Source organism: Melospiza georgiana, chromosome 5 (assembly GCF_028018845.1).
Source record: "Melospiza georgiana isolate bMelGeo1 chromosome 5, bMelGeo1.pri, whole genome shotgun sequence".
NCBI classification, from domain to species: domain Eukaryota; kingdom Metazoa; phylum Chordata; class Aves; order Passeriformes; family Passerellidae; genus Melospiza; species Melospiza georgiana.
Genome location: NC_080434.1, coordinates 55,540,626 through 55,553,334, shown reverse-complemented (window position 1 = coordinate 55,553,334; position 12,709 = coordinate 55,540,626). Strand labels below are relative to the sequence as shown.

At 38.9% G+C, this 12,709-nt stretch overlaps 1 protein-coding gene across 6 annotated transcripts in view; it reads right to left on the bottom strand.

Moving 5' to 3' along the window:
- Positions 1 to 243: 243 nt before the first annotated feature.
- The window catches only part of ACOX3 (acyl-CoA oxidase 3, pristanoyl), a 36,132-nt gene continuing 23,666 nt past the window's right edge, over positions 244 to 12,709 (bottom strand). For 4 of the 6 annotated variants that reach the window (XM_058024500.1, XM_058024502.1, XM_058024501.1 and 1 more), the window contains 5 exons: positions 12,194 to 12,309; positions 9,445 to 9,619; positions 8,895 to 8,962; positions 8,135 to 8,221; positions 4,542 to 4,960 (listed from right to left, as the gene is read on the bottom strand). In XM_058024500.1, the coding sequence (XP_057880483.1) occupies positions 4,841 to 4,960; positions 8,135 to 8,221; positions 8,895 to 8,962; positions 9,445 to 9,619; positions 12,194 to 12,309 (566 nt within the window). In that variant the 3' untranslated portion in view covers positions 4,542 to 4,840. Of the gene's footprint in view, positions 445 to 4,541; positions 4,961 to 8,134; positions 8,222 to 8,894; positions 8,963 to 9,444; positions 9,620 to 12,193; positions 12,310 to 12,709 lie in introns of those variants that run through there. The other 2 variants (XM_058024503.1, XM_058024504.1) reach the window with 2 other exon arrangements.

Here is a 12,709-nt window from a genome sequence, read left to right as displayed (position 1 = left end):
AGAGATTTTAAAATTATTTCCAGCTCACTGAGGAAAATAATAAGCAGTGGTAGGTCTAGGATTATCTTTAACAACATCCCTAAAGCACAGAGAATGATTTCTCCACTGATGGCTTCCTGAGTGTGTTTGCAGATAGACAGAATGCTGATTTTCTTCATTTCAGTGTCATGAGACACAAAATATGGTGTGTTAGAGGTAAATGTCTATGTTACATGTCACATATATGCAAAAATCAGAGTAAGTGCAGGATATGCTCTACAGTACAGTGGCAGCATGGTGGCTTTCCTCTGGATGCCCTGGAAGCTGTCCTGGCCCATGGAGCACATGTGGAAAGCATGAATCATGTCCCAGTCACAGCCACAGGACAAACTCCAGATCCATGTTGGTCCTCCCAGGTTGTTTTTTAACTCCTGGTTATCACTTCATGGCAAATATGCTGCCCTGCTGAAAAAATGGACATTATGAATTGAAGCATTTTTTCTATCCAAGAACTTGTAATTTAAAAATATCCTTTGGTTAAAAAAAAGACTAACAATGAATATTTTATAAGTTGACAAAAATAAGTATTTAGCAGAGCTCTGAGTAGAGAGAAGATGACAAATGAAATGAGTTGGGAAGGGCAGGAGGATGGAAGAACATGGGCAGGTGAAGGCAGGCAATGCCCAATGGTGCTGTGTCTTTGGAGACTGATGGAAAGCTCAGTAGATGCTCTACACTAAGACTGACCAAACAAAAAATGTAAAAATGTGGAAATTGCCTTCAGGAAATACACTGGGAATTCTTCTAGCCATGCTCTTACTAGTCTATTATGTGACAAATAATTATAAATTATGTGACACTGAAGAAACTCCTGATAGAGCTTGAATTTATTCAAGAGATTCATGCTGAGGCAATGCTGAACAATCACAACCAGGCTGCAAACATTTGAGAATAAAACAAGGCAAGGTAGTCAGCAGAACTGCTGTTCTCAGCATTTACCTCTCTCTTTGCCTTGAAAGGAACTGATGTGAAGTGCTCTGCTGTATCTCATTAACCTGTGACTTGACTTTCTTGGAGAAGAGGGCAGCTTTGTGCTTGGGTAGCCAGTGCCAGTGCTGTGTGCAGCCTGCTGGGATCCAGCTGACCCCACCTGGCTGCAGCGCGTGCCTCAGCTCAGACCATCACATGGATGCCTCATGCCGCAGCTCCCCTGGCCTGTGCTGCTCCTCAGGCCGCTGAACCGAGCTAAAATGATCTCACTGTGATCTCAGGCTAATGAGAAATGGGAATAACAAACCCTTGAGGCCAGTGAAGGTGTGGTGCTAGCAGAGGACACCCTGTGATGTCCAGAGAGACAGACTGCTCATGCTGGTAGCATGGGCTGGTATGACCTCAGCACTTGTGTTTGAAAACACATTAACTCAGTAAAGAAAATATATGAACAAAGGCAAACAGAAGAGGAACTTGCATCCCTGCAGAATGTGTGATAAATCATTAATTACAGTGGGAAGAAGGCTTTCAGACAGAAAGAGCAGCATATGAGTCTACTCATTCCAGCACAAAACAAGCACTTCTGAATCCACATCCACAGATGTAAAGCATGGCACGGCTTCCACCTGACCCAGAAAGCACTCCTCCTGAAACTACCACTCCTGAGAAGGTGATGTGAAATATTCATGGATTTATCTTGCCACATCAGCAAGGGAGACCTGTGCATTCAGTGTTCTAGCACACGTAAACAATTTCAGTCTTTCTGTTAAAACCTTTTTGCTTTGAGTCACATCAGCACACAGAAGACATACCTGGCTTGAAATACCCTGGGCAGGTAGGTGGTCACAAAGCAGAACAATGCCACTCTCCAGGAGAGGAGCAGGGCACAGGGTCCTGGGGAAGCAGTTTTAAGGCTCTTCCAGGCCTATTTGGATTCAGCTCTCTGGTGCCTTCATGTGGCAGCTTAAAAGGATGGATCCCCGAGGCCAAGTTATTTTGGACTGAAGCTCTTTGACTGAATTTGACCCAGCTCCCTAACCAAGATAAAATGACACATCCAACTTTATTTAGCATTTGAAATGGGAGGGAAATGACTTCTCTGTTCTGCCAGAGGCCTCTTTTATTTAATGTTCTACAAAGAGGAAGAAACTGCATATAATAATGACATCTTGTGGTAGTTGTTGAATTATTGCCCTATGATTTAGTAGATAACCAGATGCCAAATTTCATGACATCTCCCTCTTTCCATGCTGCATCTCTGCAAGTTCAAAGCTTCAAATTCTCCTGCTCTGAGAAGCTGGACATAGAAGATCTCTGGAACCTTTGGCTGTTGACTTCAGAGGAAATTCTTCTCATTTGATTACACAGATCTGGCTAAAAATACAGACCAGAAATTCATAGTCAAACCTGATCACAGTTACCCAGGTATTCATACAGGAAGTACTACTTTTGGTAATGTTGAGTGCAGAGTGGCTCTGGCCCACAGAATGAGCCTGCCTTTGCTGCACCATGGCTTTGTACTGGGTGTCAGAGTAAAGAGTGACAGACTTTGCTGCAGCATGCAAATCCTGACAGCTGCTGAACACCTGCACTGAGCTTGCAAACAGCCCTGGTGAGCAGCCACCAGCACCCAGTGGCTGGGGATGCAGGATTTTTTAAAGAGTGAATGCCCAAGGCCTCACAGTGCTTGTACTTATTTCAGCTTTGGTGCTCAGGTCTGTAACTCCTGCCATCAACCAGGTACCCAAGGGTCCCATGAGGCTCTAAGCTTACTGCAGGCTGTGACATTTCATATTTAGGGTCCATAACCGTGCTATTTTACTGAGTACCCCACTTTGCCTGCCCATAATCAGGTCCTTGCTGGTGCAGCCTCTGCTGTGCTGGCTCTAGTTGAAGTTAGGAGCTTTTCAGAACAAACAGCACTTTTCCCTGCCAGTTTGTACAGTCCCTATCATCAGAGAGAGGCACAGCTTGTATCAGGGAGTATGGCTGTTGCCAGAATAGTCATAATAAAGAAGATTAGCAGGAAGGGCTTAGGGATATATTTTTACAGGATGTCTGTTTATCTTGTCATGTGCTTGGTGAGTATCCTTGTGGTTCACCAGGTCTCCAGGTCTCTGCTACTGTGACACACTTTTGCTGTGTTTTTTTTTTTTTTATTGGAATGAAGCTGGCTTAAGTTATATGCCAAACACCTTTGTGCTTTTTTCTGGGCTACCAAGGCCTCATAAACAGACTTACAGTTTATACACAAGATTTACACACAGCTGTTTCCCAGCTGTGGGGAAGGAGGCAAGAAAAGACTGAGTCACTTATGGAGAGCTCAGAGGTGATGGTGAAATCACACACATGTAGGACAGCAGAACAATGCTGCTGATCAGCATTGATAGTGCAGAATGGGGACTGACAGATCAATGCTACTACATTTAATGCAGCATGGCATCTCTTCTCCATTTGCCTTTTTCACTGCCAGAGTTCCTGGTGTTCACATTGGATACTGGGAATTACAAGCTCTGCCTCTTTCCTTCTGAGACACTTGTTGGATGCCCCATTGATATGGAAAATTCCTAAAGATAATCATGACACCCCATGACTCCATAACATCTAATGATAGGTGTTTAGCTGTATTGATCTATATTTTATTCCATAGGATGATGCCACCTATTGGACTTTATAAAAAGAGCCAAAACAGTTCAAAGAAAATGAACACTTTATACTGGGTTGTTTTTATCAGCAAAGAAGGTTAAACTTCCCTACAGTTCAATTGCAAGAAAAAGAGCTTCTATCAGGACATCCTGAGCTAAGGAACCTCATTAGAAAAGCAGAAAGAATAGAGGCAGAAAAACCACAGACAACACTGACTATATCTGGTGAAGAAAAAGAAATTAAGGAAAAAAAAATACAGTTTAACAGGATAGCTTTTATCCATTTTTCCAACGGGACTATAAACAACAGCCATAGAATTTCAGACTTTTTCTTTGGCTTTTTTGTTTCTAAACTGAAGTGTGTTGAGGGTGATCATTTTTAATTGACCTTGAACTTGACGTGGTAAAATTATTAACATTTAAGTCTGCTCTGAGTCTGGCTAAGAAGTTATCTTTACTGAAAGAACATTCCTTTCAGCTCAAAGCTAACAGTGTGATTGTTTCCAATTTCCCACTTCTGAGCTGAGACAACACAGGGTGTGGCACTAATCAGAGCCATCTTTCCACACTGCCACATTAGTGTTTGGCTCCTCAGAACTGGGGCAGCCAGCGAGCTCCCAGAGTCATCCTGTGCCCCCCAGGACAGACACCTGCCTCTGCTGACACTGAAACCATTGCTTCTCCTGACCTCTTCCCTTCTGGTCTTCTGAAAGGCAATACAGCTTGGTTCTCTGCAATCTGAGGACAGGGGAGTAGAGGGAAAGATGCTCTCCCAATGTTCTCTCACTATAATCATAGTCAGTACAGGTTTTGTCCAGACTGTCCTAATTTTTTTTTGCCTTTATCAGCTTATTCATAATCCCTGGTGGAAAATGTTTTTTTTTTTAATTATTTACCTTCTGTAATATGAAAATATCAACAAGAGAGTGATTGGAAAATCTTTTTAATATAAACTTTGCAAATCAATGATTAAAATAAATCTTCATTTTTTAAAATTTAATTAAGTAAATATGTATAGTGTGCAGATGTGCTGCTCTCGATCTTGTCATTATTATGTTAACAGTCCCTCAGATCAAGTTGGACTTGATTTCAAAGTTTTAAAATAACTTGGCACCTCCTGGTGAAAATCCCTTCAATTTTCATCATTCATATGGCCTCATTTCCTCCTGATGTTTGTCACAAGGTATCCATCTCAGGCCCATCCAGACTCTTAAAAGCTGTTTGGTTTACAATCTTGACCTCAGCCTGCCTATAACAGGTTTATTCATGCAAAATTCTGCCCACCATGAAGGTCTGTTCAGAACTTTGTTGCCTTGAAGGATCTCTCCCCACATATTTTTGTATAACTGTAAAATAATAATAAAAAAGGATTAATGCACAGAGAAGAAACAAAACATCTGCAAGATAAATTATTAAGTTAACTTATTGGCTGAAATGAGATTTTAATTGAATTTCTAGATAACAAATGTGAATAATTATGTACAGGCAAGAACAAACAGAACAATAACCACAAAATTTCAAAGTACTGTAAACGTCAGATTTCTGTGTAAATCATTTAAGACCATCCTTGCATAAGAGCAGGAAACCAGAAATCTTTATTATCTCTGGTTTTCAACTTGACAGGAGTTGTACTATCAAAGGTAGAAATTTGGAAACAAGATTAGATTAAGCCAATCTTTGTTCTGTCCAAACCTGAGGGCTGTGTCTGAAAGCACTCACGGACAGCTGCTGTTATCTTTGTTTGAACACACTTCTGGAAAGGAACAGAACTTCTTTCCCAGTGTGAAATGTTTGATTTGAGCCTAAGAAATTCTTCTCTCAAGAGCAGATTGCTTATTTGTCATTTTACTAATTTGCAATTTTTTTGCAGAAGGGTAAAAAGAAGAAAATTTTGCAAAAGTAGAATTTTAACAATATTTGTTTATTCATAATTAACAAAAGCTTAAAACTTTAAATAACTTTATTGGAAAACCAGGAAAGAAAGAATATATTTTCAGCAGTAAGATAGAACAGTGTAACAAAATAATAATGTAGTATAAAAGTAGTCAGTGAGGTAAAGTGAAATGCCATTTTTCTTCATCAAAAGATGCTGTGATCCTAAATATCTGGGATGACTTAAATAAATATTGAAATATATTTAATATTTAATATATTTTACCTTGATTACATGGGCTAATGTTAACTACTTATTCCATTCTAATTTTGATTAAATATTGTCTAACAAGTCTTAATTAATCCTGAAATAAATGTGGCAATACCTTCACAGACTTAGGCTGAGATTAAGATTCACTTTTATGGAGAAATAAAGATTCACTCTTATGAAGAAATTATCCACACCATCAAAAGTTCCATTTAAAGAGAATTTGAATTCTTCTTTAGGGCTTAAAGCTGCCTATAAAAAAATTTGAAACCTTTTCTCAGCTCTAACTATGATCTGTGGCTTACAGTGCAAGGCACTCCACTGCAGCACAACACAATTTATCCTGAATTAAATTCTCCTTTTTGTTATCCTTGGATAATCTATTCTTTAAAATACTGTAATTTTTACTAAAATGTTTGCTTTGGTTCTTAGAAGGTGCAAAGCAATCAATGCATAGAGGATTAAACATAGACAGCCAGGAGACAATGATCCTTAATAAGTATTTTGAGTGAGGGACTGGCAGCCTTTTGTGAATTTCAGTTGAAAATATTTACACAAGTTGAAAATCACAGACTTACAGGCAATTCAGCCAGGCAATTCAGAAAACCTTCCTGAATTTTATGGAACATGGGTTGAATAGCACTGATTAAAATTATTTTCTCAATGATTCAATGAATTTATAAAAAAGTAAGTACATAAGGAAGTGTTTAGATTCCTACATGCATTTCTCATATACTCCTAATATTAGTATCTAATATTAATAAGTCTCTATGGCTTCTGCATTTGCAAGAGCTAAGAGGTACCCAATGAAGAGCCAGACAAATCCATCATGACAGCTTTATCAGCTACTGATAAGAAATCTCCAGGTGACTGCTAGAGAGGGGATACTATTCTAGGAATGGATCACTGTGTACTTGTACCATATTTTATATTTCTGCCTATAGCATCTGCTCACAACTTCTGCTAGGGACAGAAAAATGTGTTAAAATGGGCTTTTGGCCAACACAGATACTCTTAACATTCTAACAAACTATGTTCTTTTTCTGAAGAGTTACTTTTGGAGCTTCCCTCCCATGACCTCTAGCATTAATTTAACCCTCAAAAAAACCACATAGAAATGGAAACAAAGTTTCCAGTGATGATTAAAGCCCTCTAGGAGATGGCTGGATAGGTAGAGCCAGCCTTTCCTGCCTCATTTGTAGAGACTGCTAACAAAGTAATCTTTGTGTTAGGTCAGCTTGGAAACATCTGTCCTGCCCTCTGTATTGCTGGATCACCATGGGAACAAGGGGCAACTTCAGACAAGAATTTACACGAAACACTGAAATCCACGGAGTCTGATGCAGCATTCCTGTCAAACATCCTGGCAGGCTCCCCAGGCTCCAGGGATTGTCTGCAGCATCCATCCACACCAACCCAAATTACTGTGCTGTGACACTGGTCTCTGCAGAATAGTTATCCCACAGCTCAGCCCTGATGAGTAGGTTTGGCTCAGTAAGCAAGAATTTTGGTTCGCTGAGATTTTGGAATAAAGACAGATCTTGAAATATGTAAAAAAAAAAAAAAAAAAAAAAAAAAAAGGAAGGGAGAGACCGAGAGACCAGGAGCTGTTGTAGCCAACTCCATGGTGCACCTACACCCCGAGTCCTGCTTATAGATGTGGTTATGCCACTTCAGAAATGATATGGCAGAAGCAGAAAATACACAGAGAAGGAAAACAAGGTCTGTCAGAGGAATGAAAAGGCTCCCATAGATGGTAAATAGATATGGACTGGGACTAGAACGTATTTTCTAACAGCAATCATAATTAAATTGTAGAAATGATGGTGTGATAAAAACCAAACGACAGCTGAATTTGAAAATGGATGGGAGAAAATGGAGAATAGCTACATCTGTGGCTACTAAACAGAATGATACAAACAGAACCTGTGGCATAAGACATCTCTTAAACTGCCAACATCTGAGACATCAGGAAAAGAACACCTCACTTTTTCATGTTTCCCAGTGTTCTCTTTGGGCATCCATCCCTGTCAGCCACAGAGTATTCTGTGAAGTGAATCCAGTATGGCCCTTCTTATGCTCTTAACTCTAACTTTGTGTAACTACACCAAAAAATTTCTCTCAGCCCTTTTTCATTTGAGTGCACAGATGCCCACAACAGCAAACTACAGCAATAAAAGTTTCCCACTGAAGCGTATCTCCACTAAATGAAAAAGTTCATCTTCTGCTGACATCAATTTAACTCTGGTAGTATTTTCCACTGAAAAATTGTCTTTCTTTTCTTTTGTACTTGTGAAATGTCTTGAATACGTTAAGGCTAATTGCAGGCAATAATCTTCTTTATGAATAAAGTTACAAATTTTACAATGGGTTTTCTTACCTCTCCACTTGCTTTACCAATGGCAGAATTGAGAATGAAGTCTGAAGGAGCAAAGGCATCAACCAGGGCAACTGCATCATCTTTCAACTGTTTAAAACCAAAAGAGACACATTTGAAAACTTCTGCAGTTGTCTATGGCTGAACTACAGAGCAGTATAAAAATTACTTTCATAAAGTACCAGCTTTGATAATTTAAGAGAAATCCACAATTAGTAGCCTAGATTTATTTCAATTTCTTTCACTCCCAGGGTAACTGCCAAAAAAGACTGTATTTCAAATGTTTTCCTCCTTTACATAGGGGGTTTTAAACACATTTTAACCAATATGGTGTTGTTTACACATATAAACACATATCATATTGGACTTTAAAAATATAATGACCAGATTCTTCTTTGAAGTTTTGCTGACCTGCAAAGAATATGTTGCAGTTTGGAAAGCTTTATTGTTAAGAAAAAAACCCCACAAACTCACTCAGAAATGAAATAAAAAGAACTGCACTGAAATATTTCACTGGCTTTCCAATGAAGATTGCAAGGCCACAAATGCTATGGTGTTGTTTGGTAGGACATATTGTTTTCCATTTATTGAAATAAAATTAAGACTAGATTCAGGGTGAGTGAGTTGCTAAACTTTACAGAAAATTATTCAGAAACCATGCTAACTTACCCCATGAAGTACAGAATAATCTGATGACTGTAAGCTATGTATCTCATTTTTAGTGTTTATGTACTCTATATTTAATCACAATAAACAGGCTTACCCTGTAACAGAGCTTCAGAATAGCGTCCTGAATAAATTTCCCAGGTTGTTCCCCCGAAGCATAGCCACCTTAAAAATATTCACAGAGAAGCTTATACTAGTTAAGATTACATTGCTAAAAACTTTTTGCCAAGTTCATGAGTTCAGTAGTCACGAGTAAGTAACTGCACCTGTGTAATTGAACTGATAGTCTTTCATTAATGAGCTGACTACAGAACTCTTAATCTAAGCTATGCAGAGCCTTTTGCAGAATGAGCTGCACTACAGCATCTTGCTGCCTATCCCTCATCCTGTCACACAAGCACTGGATCACAGCAAAATCTCTTATCTCTCCATCATCTCTGAGGTAAGAGAGAGACTTTCGGGTTAATTTTTCACTGCAGATTCCTGCTCCTGAAAATTTGGTCAGGAATGATTGTTCTGTATTAAACAAGCAGTAAGAAAATGCTGTAACATAAATCATCACTAGGATTCTCTGCCCTGTCCAGGGAATATTTTTTGTACTTTTTATAAAAGTGACATGCACAGCACATTCAGGGAGCTGACCTCACCTTGGTAGAGCACAGCCAGGTGTTTACTCAAGGACCAGAGCCCATAGAGAGCACTGAGATGCCTCAGCACTGGCTGCAGAGCTGCTGGGACGCTGGGATCGTGGCTGTAGTCGTGGAAGCGCTGCAAGGCTGTCTGCTCAATGAAAGCCAGAGCCAGAGACCGACAGTAGTACACCTGAGGAGACAGGGGAGAAAAACACTGAGGAACAAAACACAAAGAACCAGCCCTCAGCCTGTGCAGAATGGCATTGGTGAAGTTAGTGGAGTTCTGCTGATTCAGTGTGATGACCTAGTTGGAGAAATTCTAACAGTAGGAGAAAACACTTTCCACAATGTCTGTGCAAAGGTTAGTTATGGAATGTCTCATGAAATGCCTATTAGAGGTAAGATTGATGCCTATTACCAGTTTAATTTGGCAGTTTCAGCCAGGCTTTGTGGGATCAAGAAGTTACATGAGAGAGAAGACAATGTAAAATCAGGTCTGCTGATTTTAGGATTGTTAAGAAACCTACGTGAATCTAAGAAGAAAAAGGTAGGCTTATATTTATTTAATATGATCCAGAGTTTTATAAAGAGGATACAAATCTTCCTATTGAAAAATTATTAAAGTCCCTTCAAATAATAAACAAAAATCTGATCATGTCAGCATGAGTGGATTCTGTAGATGGAGTGCAATAGATTGCAGTATGTTTTGAAGGAACTATTCAACTAGTCCTTCCCAACTATCTGATGAGAAAGACAAGTCACCAGTTACTGTTAATGCAAAGTACATAACCTTAAGTGATTGTATGTACTTACACAGGAACACTTCTTTCACTTATATACTTCAGCTTTGCTATATGTGCTGCCATGGAATAGATTACAGACTGACAACATTCTAACTGGTGAACAGCAGGGGAATATGATGCCATTCCTGTCCTGGCTGACTTGCTGCAATGATGTAACTCATGATTGTTTTAAGTTTGTTTTGTTAAGGTTTAGGTGTTTAATTTTTTCCATGTAGAATCAGTTGATTAGTTTTAATTATTTTCTTTTAAATACTTGCAATACCCTTGCATTTAGATCCACTGCAGCTTGTAAAGAAAGCATATTCCAAAGATCACTGTCTCTCTCAACAGCAGCTGCCCAGTGGCACACTTTTGTCCAAGCTCAAAAACATTTATAAATTATTATTTACAGCAAAATACACATCCCCTAGTCTCTGCAGCATTAAGGAGGACTGACCCCTTACTAGATGTATTTTTGAGATATGCTAATTCCCTAGTCAGAATGAAATGCATCTTAACATCCCAAATGAAACATTAATAATTATTTTCCTATTGTTCTCCCCTATAATTCTATTTTCCTCTTTCCCATTGCTTACACTTCTCTACTGTTTCTATCAAGCTGAGCCCAAACCAAAATAACCTAGGGATAGGCTAGGAATCTCTTCCAGATCCCCCATCGCATGAACAAATATTTTGTATTAGTCAACCACTGGGCTGACAGAAAAGTGTTGCTTCATGCCCAGAAAGTTTTAAATCTAATATATACATGTCTACAAAGCATAGCTTGTAAATAATTTTCAAATGTTTTTGAGGCATGACATTTAAAATAAAAAGTCCTGCTGTCCTGAGAATGAATTGTAGGTAGAAAAGAAAAACTAATGACCTAAAGCATACCAACACCTATCCCAAAAGCAGCTGTGTGCCTGAACCTCTTTGAATTTTAAATATAATAGATAAGAAAATCTTCACACTTCTGAGCTCACCATTCTAATGCACTGGCCCAAACAACAGCTTCACCAAAACCTGGCTAACTGACAGGCAATCAGCCTGGAGTTTCTGGAAATTCCCAGTCTGGATTTGACCCTGAAGAATTTCTCTATAAGCTGCTTCTAGGGTAAAAGCAGGAAAGATTTTTCTCCCCCCTATTAGTGGTTTCACACAGATCATCCCCTGTTGAAGCCGAGCTGGGACTTTCTAGGTGCAGAGTTGAATGTTGACTATTCCTTCCTGCTGTTTTTTAGCTTTGCAGATAAAGTAAATGACACCAACCATCTTCAGGGAACTGACCTTTCTCAGTGACAAATGACAAGTGCTCATTCCTTGGATGTGAGCCAATTTTTCTCATGGAGGTAGTAGAGGAATCTGGTGAGCTTGGGGATAAATACTGAAATTTGGAGTTAAGCCATTCCTAGCTGTTAAAACTCTCTGGTAAGAGAGTGGATCTGCTATATGTAAATTGTCAATGTTTCCTTTTCAGGTTCCAATGCTGTCAGTCTGGTATCTTTCATGAGTACTTTGCACTATAGGAATTAGAGATGAAAAAGACCTATTAGGTCATCTAGTTTACCTACCTGCCAGAGCAAGATTCTTTCCTACACTATGTATTTGGCCACAAATGCAGATGGAGAAGTAATAATCACATGCTGCAGTGTATTTAATACTAACAGATTTAGTCTTCAGAAGTTATGCTACCAAAATTGCAGACATCACACAGCACATGCCTGCAACTTTTCTGAAGGGAAATATATCCTGAATATATCCTGGAAGATTTCTACTGATGGTAACTGTCCTCATGCTATCACGTTCTGTGCAATGCACATGGTCAGGTATTAAGTTTTATAAGTATTAAGTATTAGTTATCTGACTTGCTGCTTTATGGTTCAGGAAATTGTACTTTATGGCAGAAGAAGATAAAACTAACAGAAACTGAAAGACTTGGATGAAAAGAAATGAATAAAATAAGAAAGATTATTAAGTATTACCTGACAGTTGTTTTTTGCCTCAAAATCACTTTGTCCAGCCTGCTTCTCCTTATTCATTTTTAGGTCACTTTCTCGGAGCAGGTAGCAAACCAACCATTTATAAGCTGCTAAAGGAACTATGAAAAAGAAAAAAGCAAAATTTTTAACATTCACAGTTATGATGCAAAAAGTCACATGAAAATTCTATTGCCAGCCCCAGATTTTGTTACTTGAGATGAAAAGTCAAACCATCAATTAATCAATCCATTGACATGTCACTTTTTCCATTAATGTAGATACAATAAATATCTGGGGACAACAGTCAGATTGTGAGGGTACAGTTGAAGACATAATCATGTCTGGCTATACACTACTTCAAACTGATCCCAAGCTGGAAGACAAGGTGTATCCACAGCTCAGTTTACACTTCTTACTTAAATAAATTTTTTTGCTGCTTTTTTTTTCCCCATATGAAGACTTAGGCCTGCAAGGTACAAAGTCTCTTCTGAGAATACAAGAACAGAAGACACTCCACAA